General features: G+C 44.7%; 1 protein-coding gene across 2 annotated transcripts in view; it reads left to right on the top strand.

The window, feature by feature from the left end:
- The window catches only part of LOC117882473 (vascular endothelial growth factor receptor kdr-like), a 183,285-nt gene that overhangs the window by 114,674 nt on the left and 56,143 nt on the right, over positions 1-12,468 (top strand). For both annotated transcript variants that reach the window (XM_034780741.1, XM_034780742.1), the window contains exon 12: positions 4,895-5,003. In XM_034780741.1, coding sequence (XP_034636632.1) covers positions 4,895-5,003 — 109 coding nt within the window. The remainder of the gene's footprint in view (positions 1-4,894; positions 5,004-12,468) is intronic.

The raw sequence follows: 12,468 nt of genomic DNA, 5'->3' as shown, positions 1-12,468 counted from the left end.
ACTTGCCTTAGAGATCACATTTATCTCTTTTGTGGTTCGGTTTAAACTTAATTAGTTAACTTGCTTTTATTTTAACTATTTATTAATCATGTGGCATTTAGACTAGAGGGACTGGGTGGCCCAGGGATTATGTAAGGGGCAATGAAGCCTTCTATGTCATGAGTTCAAAGCCAGCCCAAGCGGTCAGAAATTGTTCATCTCTGGAGGGCATTTGGTAGCCTCTCTGTAGTGAGTGATAGGGGTTTCAATCCAACTCCCTCTAGAAAAGTATCCAAAGTACAACTGCCATTGCAATACCTTGTCATTAATCAGCTTATGCACAGTCTTGGCAGAGGAGCAAAGAATTGATTGGACACACAGCTGAATTGCCAGTCACGCTGGTAAGGGGCGATGTGTCATGGAAGCTTGAACTGCGCTTGTGTGTGGGCTGCTACAGAGGGAAAACAGAAGACTACAGTCTCTCAAGTATCAATTTGCCACCGTTCATCAATGATAACGTCACTATAAACGAGTCATTTCAAAGTAATTGCAGATTTGACTTTAGAGTAATCCCTATAATTCAGCAGAGAACACTGTATTCTATCTGAAAAGATCTATTCAGGAAAAAATAGGGTAAAATTTTGGATCCAGCAGATAACAATGTGGCCTTGTTGCCAAGAAGGCTAATGGCATTTTGAGCTGTATAGGTAGGGGCATTGTCAGCAGATCGAGGGACATGATCATTCCCCTCTGTTCGGCATTGGTGAGGCCTCATCTGGAGTACTGTGTCCAGTTTTGGGCCCCACACTACAAGAAGGGTGTGGAAAAATTGGAAAGAGTCCAGCCAAGGCAACTAAAATGATTAGGGGGCTGCAGCACATGACTTATGAGGAGAGTCTGAGGGAACTGGGATTAGTTAGTCTGTAGAAGAGAAGAAAGAGGGGGGATTTGATAGCTGCTTTCAACTACCTGAAAGGAGGTTCCAAAGAGGATGGATCTAGACTGTTCTCAGTGGTACCAGATGACAGAACAAGGAGTAATGGTCTCAAGTTGCAATGAGGGAGGTCTAGGTTGGATATTAGGAAAAACTTTTTCACTAGGAGGGTGGTGAAGCACTGTAATGGGTTACCTAGAGAGGTGGTGGAATCTCCTTCATAGAGGTTTTTAAGGTCAGGCTTGACAAAGCCCTGGCTGGGATGATTTAGTTGGGGATTGTTCCTGCTTTGAGCAGGGGGTTGGACTAGATGACCTCCTGAGGTCGCTTCCAACCCTGTTATTCTATGATCCTATGGCCAGGATACTTCTACTGCTGGTACAATTTTCCAGGTCTGTCTATGCCTATCAAATACATTAAGCATAGAAATTAAGAGATGGAGGGGATTCACTGGATCATTTAGCTCTTCCCTGCAAGCAATGTAGGATCATTCCATCAGAATATCCTTCAGTGCTTTGTCCTAGTTCTGTTTTAAATGTCCCAGCTGATAGGTGTTCTCCACCTCACTTGAGAGATGACTCCAATCTAATAGGCCTCACTGTTAGGCCTCTGTTCCCCTATGTTAGCCTTATGTTTTCATTTGCTCAGTTTCATCCCACTCCCCACACTCACCCTCCTTTTGTGCATTTTTCTTGTGTATTACAATTATTTTAATTCAAAAGGGATGGCAACAGTCCCCTAATCTCCACCTGTGGTTCATGGCCAAGCACAGACATATTTAATGGTTCTGATGTTTGTTCAGCCTAGGTTTTTTTAAACTATCTAGAATAACAGCTGATGAACATCTGTGGAAACATCTGCATTGTGTATGAAATGATTTTTTTTAACCCTCCGGGTTAATAGGGGTTACTTGTCCATGGAACTTGTTTCCCGAGTTTGTCCATGGCCACTTCAAAAGCAGATCCCAGTGCTGGCTTCCTAACCCTCTGTTCAGGTTCAGCCTGGTATATGTTGTTGAGTGAAAGACAAACCTGTCTGATTTTACTATGGGAGGGGTTGAGAAATTTGTGCAAACTGGTTAACCCCCCCCACCCCCCGTGGAATATTGGTGTGTTCCAGAGCGTCGTTTTATTGCAAACTGAAACAAGATTAGGGCAGTCTGGCAACTGAGAACTTTATTTAAGATGCTGCAAAGATAATTGGACTCCTGATCTCAGGGATTTACCCAGAAGCATAAAGCCAGAGTGAAAAGCTGGTGCATAATGGTTTCAAGGGATTCATCTTATTAAATAAAATCACTTTGAATCCTTCATTTCCCCACTGAAATCCTATGCATTTCTCTGCTGAATGCTGCTGTTGTAAAAGCAACTTTTTGGAGGGCTTCTTGAGGTGCTCTTTCTAAGACAAGACACTAAACTGAGGGCTTATCTGCCATCTCTAGAGAGTATACTGCACTTACCACCATGGTACCTGAGTGCATTATACGCAAAGAAGGAAATCTGTTACTCTTTCTCTCCTTTCTTCAGTAAGATTTCCCCAAGAAATTCCCAAATTGGAAGAATGGGGAATGTTTCCCCACCTGTCCAATCACCTTCACATCTAAGCACTTCCTTGATAAATGACATCTGCATAGCAAGCCTTCTATTCATCTTCTCTTCTCCTTTCCCTGCTATAGGGCTTTTCCTCGGGATATAGACCCCATTTTTTAAATCCTGTATTCTTGACCAGCAAGTGGACAGTAAGATCTCATGGCAGTTTTCAGAAGCATAGGGTTTTTTCTCTTGCCAAATTCCACTATGGGTAATTACGTTCTGCCTACCGGCAATCTTCCCCTTGCCATTTTAACTGGCTACCTAGTATTCTCCTTGACTTCCAGTGCAGAACTGACATGCAGTGAGGCTGTGAGCTGTCGAACAGCTGTCCAATTTCATCCCAGAGACTGCTGACTCGCAGTCCTGCACATATCATTTGGGCGATTAAAAAAACCTATATAAATATATCAGAGGGGTAACTGTGTTAGTCTGGATCTGTGGAAATTTCCACCACATGCGTCTGATGAAGTGGGTATTCACCCACGAAAGCTTATGCTCCAATACGTCTGTTAGTCTATAGGGTGCCACAGGACTCTTTGTCGTTTTATATGAATATAAGCTCTGATAATAATGCAGATAATATTGGTCCCAGTTCAGCAAGTGTTTAATGTTAAATCAAAGTGTTCAAGTACTTTGCAGAATCAGGGCCATTATTAAGTGTTATAGTGGAGGGAAGTGGAGGACTCGTGGAAAAAATGTACAAAAAATGTTCCCTCTTTGGTGTGATTTTGTTTTTAACACATCAGAAATGAAGTGCAGTGGCAGCATTTAGGGGCCCACTACGCTTCCTGTGTTGGAGGCCAGGGGAACTGGATTTTTCCCCTGGTTTTGCTTAACTACAGCACAGTATGTCCCCATGAGAAACAAAGACACTTTTTCATTTACTTGTTCTTCTGCAGAGGTGAAATGTAAAATTCAAATGGGATCAAACCTTTGAATCTCATTTCCCTACAGGATTTAAAGCACCAAAGCTCAGAAAATCTTAAGCAACTCACTGAAAATACATCCCACCCTGCTCCAACCACAGGCAAGGTGAAACTTTATGAGGAGAAAAGGAATGTCTTGTGTGCATTTAGTTTAGGATATTAAAAAGAAAATCCTGAGATGCTTTTCTACACATCAAAGCACTCTGAGATAAGGACAAAAGGCCAGGGGGAGTGCTATAAGTTCTGGTTCTCAAACTCGTTAAAAGGGACTTCAAGGAAAGTGATATTTGTTCCAAATGTGTGTTTTGAGATCCTCAGGTGAAAAACTCCAGGGAAATGCAAAGTAATCTTGCAGGAGCGTCTCAGTTGTGAGGGGTTCAGCACCTTGCTAGCGGTACCAATGACATATCCAGAAATAAGATGAGACCAGCTGACTTTTCCTAACGATAGTGTGATGTTGCATCATGATGACCCAGAGCCACGAGACAATCAGTTTGTTCAGAAGGGCATGTATCAAAGCAGGGTGATATAGAGAGATCTCCAGAAACAGAAGATAATAAGAATGGACTTGAACTTGGCCCACATCTCCGACTGAACCACTGAAAAGTTCTTCCCCACCGATGCTGAGTCTCCTCTATTTGAAATCCAGCTTACTGTCTTAGCAATGTGTTCTGAGTTTTCTGCTATTGTCTTCTACATTTCACCTGTTGTGTTGAGGCAGCTTCTGACCCAAGGAATCCCCACAAGAACAAACTAAACCTCATCAGAGACAGGGCCAAGTACTTTCCTGCTCCAGTGGAACATACCTCTCAACTGTCCCTCATTTCAAGGGACATCATTCATTTTTAGCAAAAAGAACAGGAGTACTTGTGGTACCTTAGAGACTAACAAATTTATTAGAGCATAAGCTTTCGTGGACTACAGCCCACTTCTTCGGATGCGCTGCTACTCTGAAACCATTCATTTTTAGGTTCATAGTTACCTAGTGTCCACACAAAATTTGGCGTCCTCTCCTTGTTGAAAATTATTTACTGCAGAAATAAAGAATCATGAATGTGAGGTTGTGGGGAAAGTTATTGGCACTGAATAAGTGAGGAGCCCTGTATTTTCAGGTTCTTGCATGAATGTTTCTAGTGTGTCCCTCCTTTTGGGTCTATGTCCCACACTCTGTCCCACAGGTGTGTTGCAAAGCGAAGCCCTGTTTGTAGGGGGAAGAAGGAAAGGGAAGGAGTTGCTGGGGGTGAGAAAGGGAAGTGAATTGATGGGCTAAGATAAAGGGAGACGGGAGAGAAACATTTGACCGGTGTTGGGCTTCACTCATTAATGGGGATTCCTTTGTTAATTGTGCTTTTTCTACCATAAAATATAACACTTTCATCTACAGCATTTATGGCCCTTTTCCACTGCCCCACTACGGATCCACTAAAAACAACCCCCTTTCTTTTTCTCCCTTTGCTTGGCAGATCATAAGCAAGCTGACTACAGAACATAGCACTGCATCAGGGATCTATTACTGCGTGGCTTCGAACAAGATTGGCAAAGAGGAAAGAAGCATCAAGTTCTATGTCTCAGGTAAATAACAGGCTGCACAGATGATGGGTGCTTGCTTTATAAAAGCTTGGTTGCACTCTTATCTATCCCAGAGTTTCATACCATTACCCATCACCACAGAATCCAAGCAATTTCCATGTAATATCAATGGCAATAGCAAAGTCCCTAGTGGACTTCATGGGGTCTCCGGCACCTCTCTCAGACTAGGTGTCAAATTAGCCCTTTCCTACCATGGTGCAATCCCACTGGAGTCAAGGAGGTTTGCAAAGATAAGCAAGGGCAATATCTGGACCTGACCCAATCCCATAGTTGTAGTTAGAAAGTTTTTCCTAATGTCTAATTAAGGGGGCTGAAGTGGATGACTTCTTGAGGGCTCTTCCAGTGCTAGATTTCTATGATTCTATATTATTTCTCCAAATAACATAACTCCAAACCCATATCTGTGAAATCAGAAGGTTACACAGCCTGGCACATTTGTCCAAATGTTTAAACAAATTAATCTTAATTGTGCACTCTCCCTTCTGAGTTCCCTTTCTGGGCACACTCTACCAGCAGGAATTTACACTGAAATGGCAAATTTTAAACAAATATTCCAGATGCTTCATATAAAGCAAATGTCAAATTCTCAACCATTAGTATTTACACCGGGAAATGGATTCTAAGAGTGAAGCTCTCCAGTCAGGGAATGCTGACCCACAGTGTGACTTGTTCGTTCAATACAACTCAATTGCTGAGTGTTGAATACATGCAGCATATTGCTTGGGGGGAAGCTACAGGCACAGTAGTCATTCATGGAAATCATCCAGGAATAATTCCAAATAACAGATCCCCCTGAAAGCATCACAGTCTGCCCAGGAACACAAGAAAAGGCAAAATTCACTGAATAAACAATCCAGCATGAATCCTTCACCCAAAATTCACTGAATAAACGATCCAGCATGAATCCTTCACCCAAAATTCACTGAATAAACGATCCAGCATGAATCCTTCACCCAGGGCTATTACTACTACACTGTAGTAATAGCCCTACCCACTGCAGGGACTCTTGTACGCTGTGTCGTTTAGGACCATGCCTGTAAAGTAGGTCAGTAAATTTTGAAATAAGGGTAAGAAGGGATGTGTGCATCAAACCTTGCTGCCATTCCTGTTACCTAAAAGTGCTGAGATGAAAAATGTCACCAAACAATGATGAAGTTGGTGCAGGTTTGGGGTCACATACCTCCCTCTGTTACAGCTCATTGATGCTGGCCTGGTGGCATGCAGGGGCCATAATAGGATGGCTATGTCCCCCCAGGGTATTTCTCCAATGCAGGAGCAACATAAGGCCAATATATGCAGCCCTACAACCAGGGCCGTCCTTACCTATACGCAAAGTATGCAGCTGCGCAGGGCACCAGGAAATCGCAGCTACGTGCTGCTCCAGCCCCTGCCCCACCTCTTCCCCATGGCCCTGCCCCTGCTCCGCACCAGCCCCGCCCCCCACTCCCCTGAGGACTGAAGCAGGGCTGGGCCTGCACTCACCAGCAGCGGGAAGTGCAGCGGCCCAGCCCCAGCCGCGCTGCCGGTGAGTGCTGGGGGGTGGTCCCCCCGTCTCCCAAGCCAGCCCCCCCCCCCCCCCGGAGGCCTGGGGCCACCCCCCCCCCCCCCCCCCCCCACGGAGACCTGGGCCCCACAAACACACCCATGGGGGGGCTGCGTAGGGCCCCAGAATAGCTAGGGACAGCCCTGCCTACAACACTCTCCTGCACAGGCCCCAGCACAGGGGGTTGTCAGAGGTGGGAATAGGCGATAGGTGGTCAGAGTCACATACCTCCCTCTGGAACTTAGAAGTTCCTTCTAAGCTGCGCGGCTGCGCAGCTGCCTATTAAGCACCACGCAGGCGCTCAGGGCTGCGGCGGGAAGAGATGCCCTGACCCAGCCCAGCCCGGAACCTGCCGCAGCTGGGGGACAGGCGCCTCTCCCAGGCCTGACCCAGCCCAGGCGCCTCTCCCCCAGCCCACATGCTGCTGCGATGAGAGAGAGCTGGGGGAGGAGTCCTCTCTCCCTACCATAGCCCCGGGGAGCCCCTCTGCACCCTGAACCCCTCATCCCCAGCCCCACCCCAGAGCTTGCACCCCCAGCCAGAGCCCTCAGCCCCCCTCACCCCAACCCTCTGCCCCAGCCCTGAACCCCTCATCCCCAGCCCCACCCCAAAGCCCGCAGCCCCAGCTGGAGCCCTCAGCCTTTCACACCCCAACCGTCTGCCCCAGCCCTGAGCCCCGTCCCACACTCCGAACCCCTCGGCCCCACCCTGCCACATGAATTTACTTATGTACACCAATATGGAGGTGATGTGTCACACATCACTTCCATACATCACCTCCATATTGGTGCACATAACAAAATCCATTCTGCACATGGATGGGAAAAATTAGAGGGAACACTGGAGAGTGCTCTGTGAGCCAATAATTTCTGGTCTTGGGAAAAGACTCTCCCTCCTCCTCGGATGCTCTTCAGAGAGAGACAGCAGAAGTCCCTGAAACAGCCCTGGCAGGCTGGAGATCAGTTATTAATTATACACTTTACCACTGCCATATGTGAACCTTCATGTAGGCTTCATTCTGCTCTGAGCAGTGCCAGATATTATGTTTGGATGGGTTTTCTCAGTGATCAACTCAGTCTGTTCCCATTGCTATTCCACCCACAATGCTTTTTAATACTCTCCATCCTCTACTAAAACCAATTTTGTGGCCGCTCAATGTGGGAAATACAAGTGGAACAAGATGAGGTTCAAAGGGTGGCAGCCACCCATGGGCCTGTTAGTGGTAAAAACCTTTCACCCCACTAACGAAGCTGTTTTGTCCACAGAGACGTTTGTTAGACAACTTGGCAGAAAGGCTGTTTTTCTCTGGAGCAGTTAGAAGTTTTATATTTCAAACCTTCTTTTAATTTTCTTTAAGGCCAATATTTTTCCAGACAGGGAGCAAACGTTTAAGGCACCCATTTTTAACAGTGAGGGTAATTAACCATTGGAACAACTTACCAAGGGTTGCGGTGGATTCTCCATCACTGGAAATTGAATGAAGAGTGCATGGGTTTTTTTTCCCTAAAAGATATGCGCTAGTTCAACCACTGCTATGGGATGTGAAGCAGGAATTAATTCAAGGAAGTCCGATGGCTTGTGTTATGCAGGAGGTGAGACTATATGATCACAATGGTCCTGTCTAGCCTTAAAACCTAAGAAAGCTGAACTTTGACTTCTACACTGAAAGGAGTTTTTACTTGGTAACAAGTTTCTCTAAAGAAAAATGGAAAGAGAGGGAGAACAGCCCAGAAGGCATTTTATATTAACATTCCAGAGACAATGTGACATGAGCCCTCATTATCCATGTGCTGCTTACATCAAACCATTTAGGGTTATTCCCATCAGAAAATTGTCTTCTTTCCATCTGAAATATACCAGATCATGAACAGGGCTAGGGGAGACATTCTCACCCCTAAAGGGAAGCGTGTGAGTTCCATGCCATCCTGGGAGAACAAGAGACATTAAAAGATAGCGACCAACTCACATAAATCAGATGTTTAAGGAAGAATGACGACATTTATGGATCGCAAGTAAACTGGATCTTGCTAAATGCAGACAGCACAGTCCCTAAAGTGGAATTGTTTAGATTCCATTGGTAAAATATTACCAAGTCTGACCTGCTGCTTTGTCTCTTGGTGGGATGATCCTTTGCTGAGAGGTGCATGTGACTCCATCAAAGAAGCCAGTCCCCTTGCAGATGTCAGAAGAGCAACAACTCTGGGCCTGATTCACATATAGAAAAACTCTGCCCACCTTCCACACTGTATAAGGCTGACAAAGAAGGAAACACAATTTTTCCCATCTTTTGTGGAATAGACATGTCTGGGTTTTTGACCCGCAGGGCCCTAAGACACTGGAGAAATCACATGGAGAGTTGCCTCGCCATCTAGTCCCACTGCTGGAGGGAGAGACTGAGATGATTTGTGAGGTGTGCATGAGGCATCCATAATCACGGGGACCACAGAAGTTGTTTGCATATAAGGCTGGTTCTGGTTATGGAACCAGGACCAGCCTTATATGCAAACAACTTCTGTGGTCCCCGTGGACCACTTGGAAACTTGATTGCAAGTGGAGACAGAGAAAGTATCTTGTGCATCATACAGAGCTATATCTAAATGCTAGAGCAATATAACATCCTATGAAAACAAGTCATGACCTGCCTCATACTCCAAGGTTTTAGCTTTCCAACATGTTACAGCACCTGCTATAACGCTGCCAGTTTGGGGCCTGCACAACGAGACGTAGGGCAAAAGACAATATCCAATTTTTAGCAGCGAGGCTGCTGAGTGTGATGCAGCCTAAATCTGAGACTTGAGGACACTGGCTGGAATCAGGGTTTGAAAGTACACAGGGATGATGGAAGGGCCTTTGTGAAGAGAGCAGAAGATTTAGCAGAATTGATCCCAGCCACCCAAAGTCCAGAGCCTGCTCAGCTTCCATGTGTAGGGCTTGGTGGTTAATCCAACCGCTAGTGAGCACAAAAATCTTGAACTCTCATTCTCTCCTATTGTCCTATGTGAAATGACTTGATGGGTCTCAAGCCACTTTCAAATGGACAAGTAACCAAATCACCGAAATCTTCTCCAAGCTGGAGCCAATTGGTTTCCTTGTGGGGAATCCTGGCCAAGAAATTAAGTACAGAGTGGGTCATGGAGACCAAACTCCGCTCTTGCTCTAGAGATAGTCCTTTCAGGTCAGGGTTGAAGTGTTTTGGCCATGCAGTGTAATGGGGAATAATGGGGAAACCTGCATGGTCGTTCTGGGCAAAAATACAACGCTTCAGACTCCGGGGCTGCCAACCTGGCACTCTCACCAACACTAAACTAATTTCAGAAAGGAAAGAAAACTCCCTTTGACCTACAGGAATATCATCATAATCCATTTGTCCTTCTACGGGGCAGGCGCCTACAGAACTCACAGAGACACTGGAAATAGCACTGAAAGCTACTTTTAATACATTTCATTGCCAGCAGAACACATTTCATTGCAGGGGGGTTGGGCATTACTCTAAAACCAAACCATATAAAGGGGCCATCTAAATGGAAAATGATATAATTAGATGGCAGAACTATACCCTCTTTAGGCTCTTCCTGCAGGTGTCCTGACTGCTTTGCCCAAGTAAAGCATTCACAGTACTTTGTGATAATTAGGAATGTCCTGTCCTAACTCTTATTCCAGTTTTTACATTCTATTTAGTTAAATCCCCGGTACAGTTTCAATAAGATATCAGATTTGTCTTCAGTTTATACTGTCTACCCCAGTTTTGACATCTAGTTACCCCATGGTGATATTTTGCAATGGGAAGAGGCTATATGGTCAATACATCAAACCTTTAGGACTCATGTCTTCTCTCACCACTGGTCAGGGACACCCATCAGAAGTAACTACTTTGGAATCTGTTGTAACAAGAGAGGAGCAAATATCAGAAATTCCTGTTCTGAGGAGTCTCCTGCCTTTGGTCTCTGGTCTGCAACTTGGGCAGGTCAGCCATGCACCACCCCATAAGCACTGAGAACTTACAATCTAGCCCTATGTGTTTGTATAGCACCCAGCAAAATGGGACTTCAACCTGGCTGTCATCTCTGGGTGCTACTGTATTCAATAATAATAATAATAATAAATAAACAATAACAACAGCTCATCCTCCAGCCTTATCTGGCTGTAACAAGAATGCAGAAACATTGAGTGAATGATTTCTACTAGAAAGAAAATAGTCTATTTCAGACATCAGATAAGAATCTGCTGTCAAACACTGTAATGCTTTAGGAATTGGACAATTCTACAAATGTTTGCCACTATCAATTTGCTCATTCCTGACATGTTTACAGGCCACATGAAAAGGTCTGTGTTGCTTCAGATTGTCAGGCTCACCCCCTCTCTTGCTCTTTCTACACTCTCTATGGCTGACAGGAGGCGTCTCCGCTATCCTGACAGGCTCAGACATGGAATTTGGGAAACAGCAGAAGTTTTAAATTATATACATTATTGTGCAAAGTACAGGAAATTAAAACCAATTAATTCCTTGTAAATACAAATGGAACCAGACTTCCCTTTTGATTTATGCTGACGTTTTACCATCCCCCAATGGTGCATTCCCTATTGTGTTAGGGAATCCCGCACAACTAGAGTGATCGCTACTACTAGCCAGTAATACAATACAGAAGACAAATGTGCAGAGACTGCTGATAAAAGAGAAAAGGCCACATGGTTGGTTCTTACAGGAGACGTATTAGGTGTCTTATAAAATAGTGTGTCTGTTCAGAGAGAGGACATTAATCACATCTTAGGTTCAGGACTGTGAAAGCATAGTAGTCTAGAGATGGACTAAACTGTAACATTCTTTCAAAGCCTAAATTCCTCCCTAGACAAGGGAGGAGAAGGAGGAGAGAGAGAGAAAGAGAGAGACTTTTTTTTCTTTCCACTGTACCTAAAAATCAATGAATATTCCATGAGAGCAGATAGAGCTTCTTGAAAGGCTAATGAGATGGAAGAAAATAACAGAATCCCAGCTAAATATATTCAAAATGCTAAATAAAAAAATGTCAGCAGAAGAAACGGAAAGTAAAACAACCTAACGCTGTGCTCCCAGAATGTTAAATTAGTAGAAAAACATGCATGTGAAAAGTTCATTTGGGAGAATAGAAAACTGAAAATTATTTTAGCTTGGAAAAAGGCACAGCTTAAGAAGAACTCAAGGCTCACCCAGGAAATGCCTCAAACCTCTGTGTGGGTTTCCAGCTAGCACTCCCAGCCCTAGACAGCACATACCCAAAACCTTCTAATTTCATCCACCATTCAGGAAAGAAAGAGATTTTTCCCCACAGTCACTCAGTGGAATTCACCCTGTGGAAAAAGTAGAACTTTAAGGTACTAATACTGTAAAGTCTCTCCCCAATCAATGGCCATTTGCTTCATTTCACAAGTGCAAAAGACCTAAGTGCTGAGATGTAAAGCTGGCATCCTGACCACTTGTGACAATGATTCCCCCTCGACAATTACATTTTGAGACTAATCAGCCAGTTTTTAATCCATTTAATGTGGGCCATGTTAATTAAAAAATTGGAAATATATATATATATATGTGGCAGATTAGGTATTTCTCAACTATGGAGCTTGTCATACTGTTAAGTGTAGTAGCTGCTCTTCCTACACCAAGGCTACGTCTTCACTACGGGGGGGGGGGGGGGGTATTTAAGATACGCAAATTCAGCTACGCGAATAGTGTAGCTGAATTCGACGTATCCGAGCCGACTTACCCCGCTGTGAGGACGGCGGCAAATCGACCTCCGCAGCTCCCCAGTCGACGGCGCTTACTCTTACCTGCGCTGGTGGAGTACAAGCGTCGATTCAGGGATCGATTGTCGCATCCCAACGAGACGCGATAATTCAATCCCCGAGAGATCAATTTCTACCGGCCAATTC

This window comes from Trachemys scripta, chromosome 9, assembly GCF_013100865.1.
Source record: "Trachemys scripta elegans isolate TJP31775 chromosome 9, CAS_Tse_1.0, whole genome shotgun sequence".
Lineage (NCBI taxonomy): Eukaryota > Metazoa > Chordata > Testudines > Emydidae > Trachemys > Trachemys scripta.
Note: the sequence above shows the minus strand (reverse complement) of the source record. Positions and strands in the feature narration are given on the sequence as shown.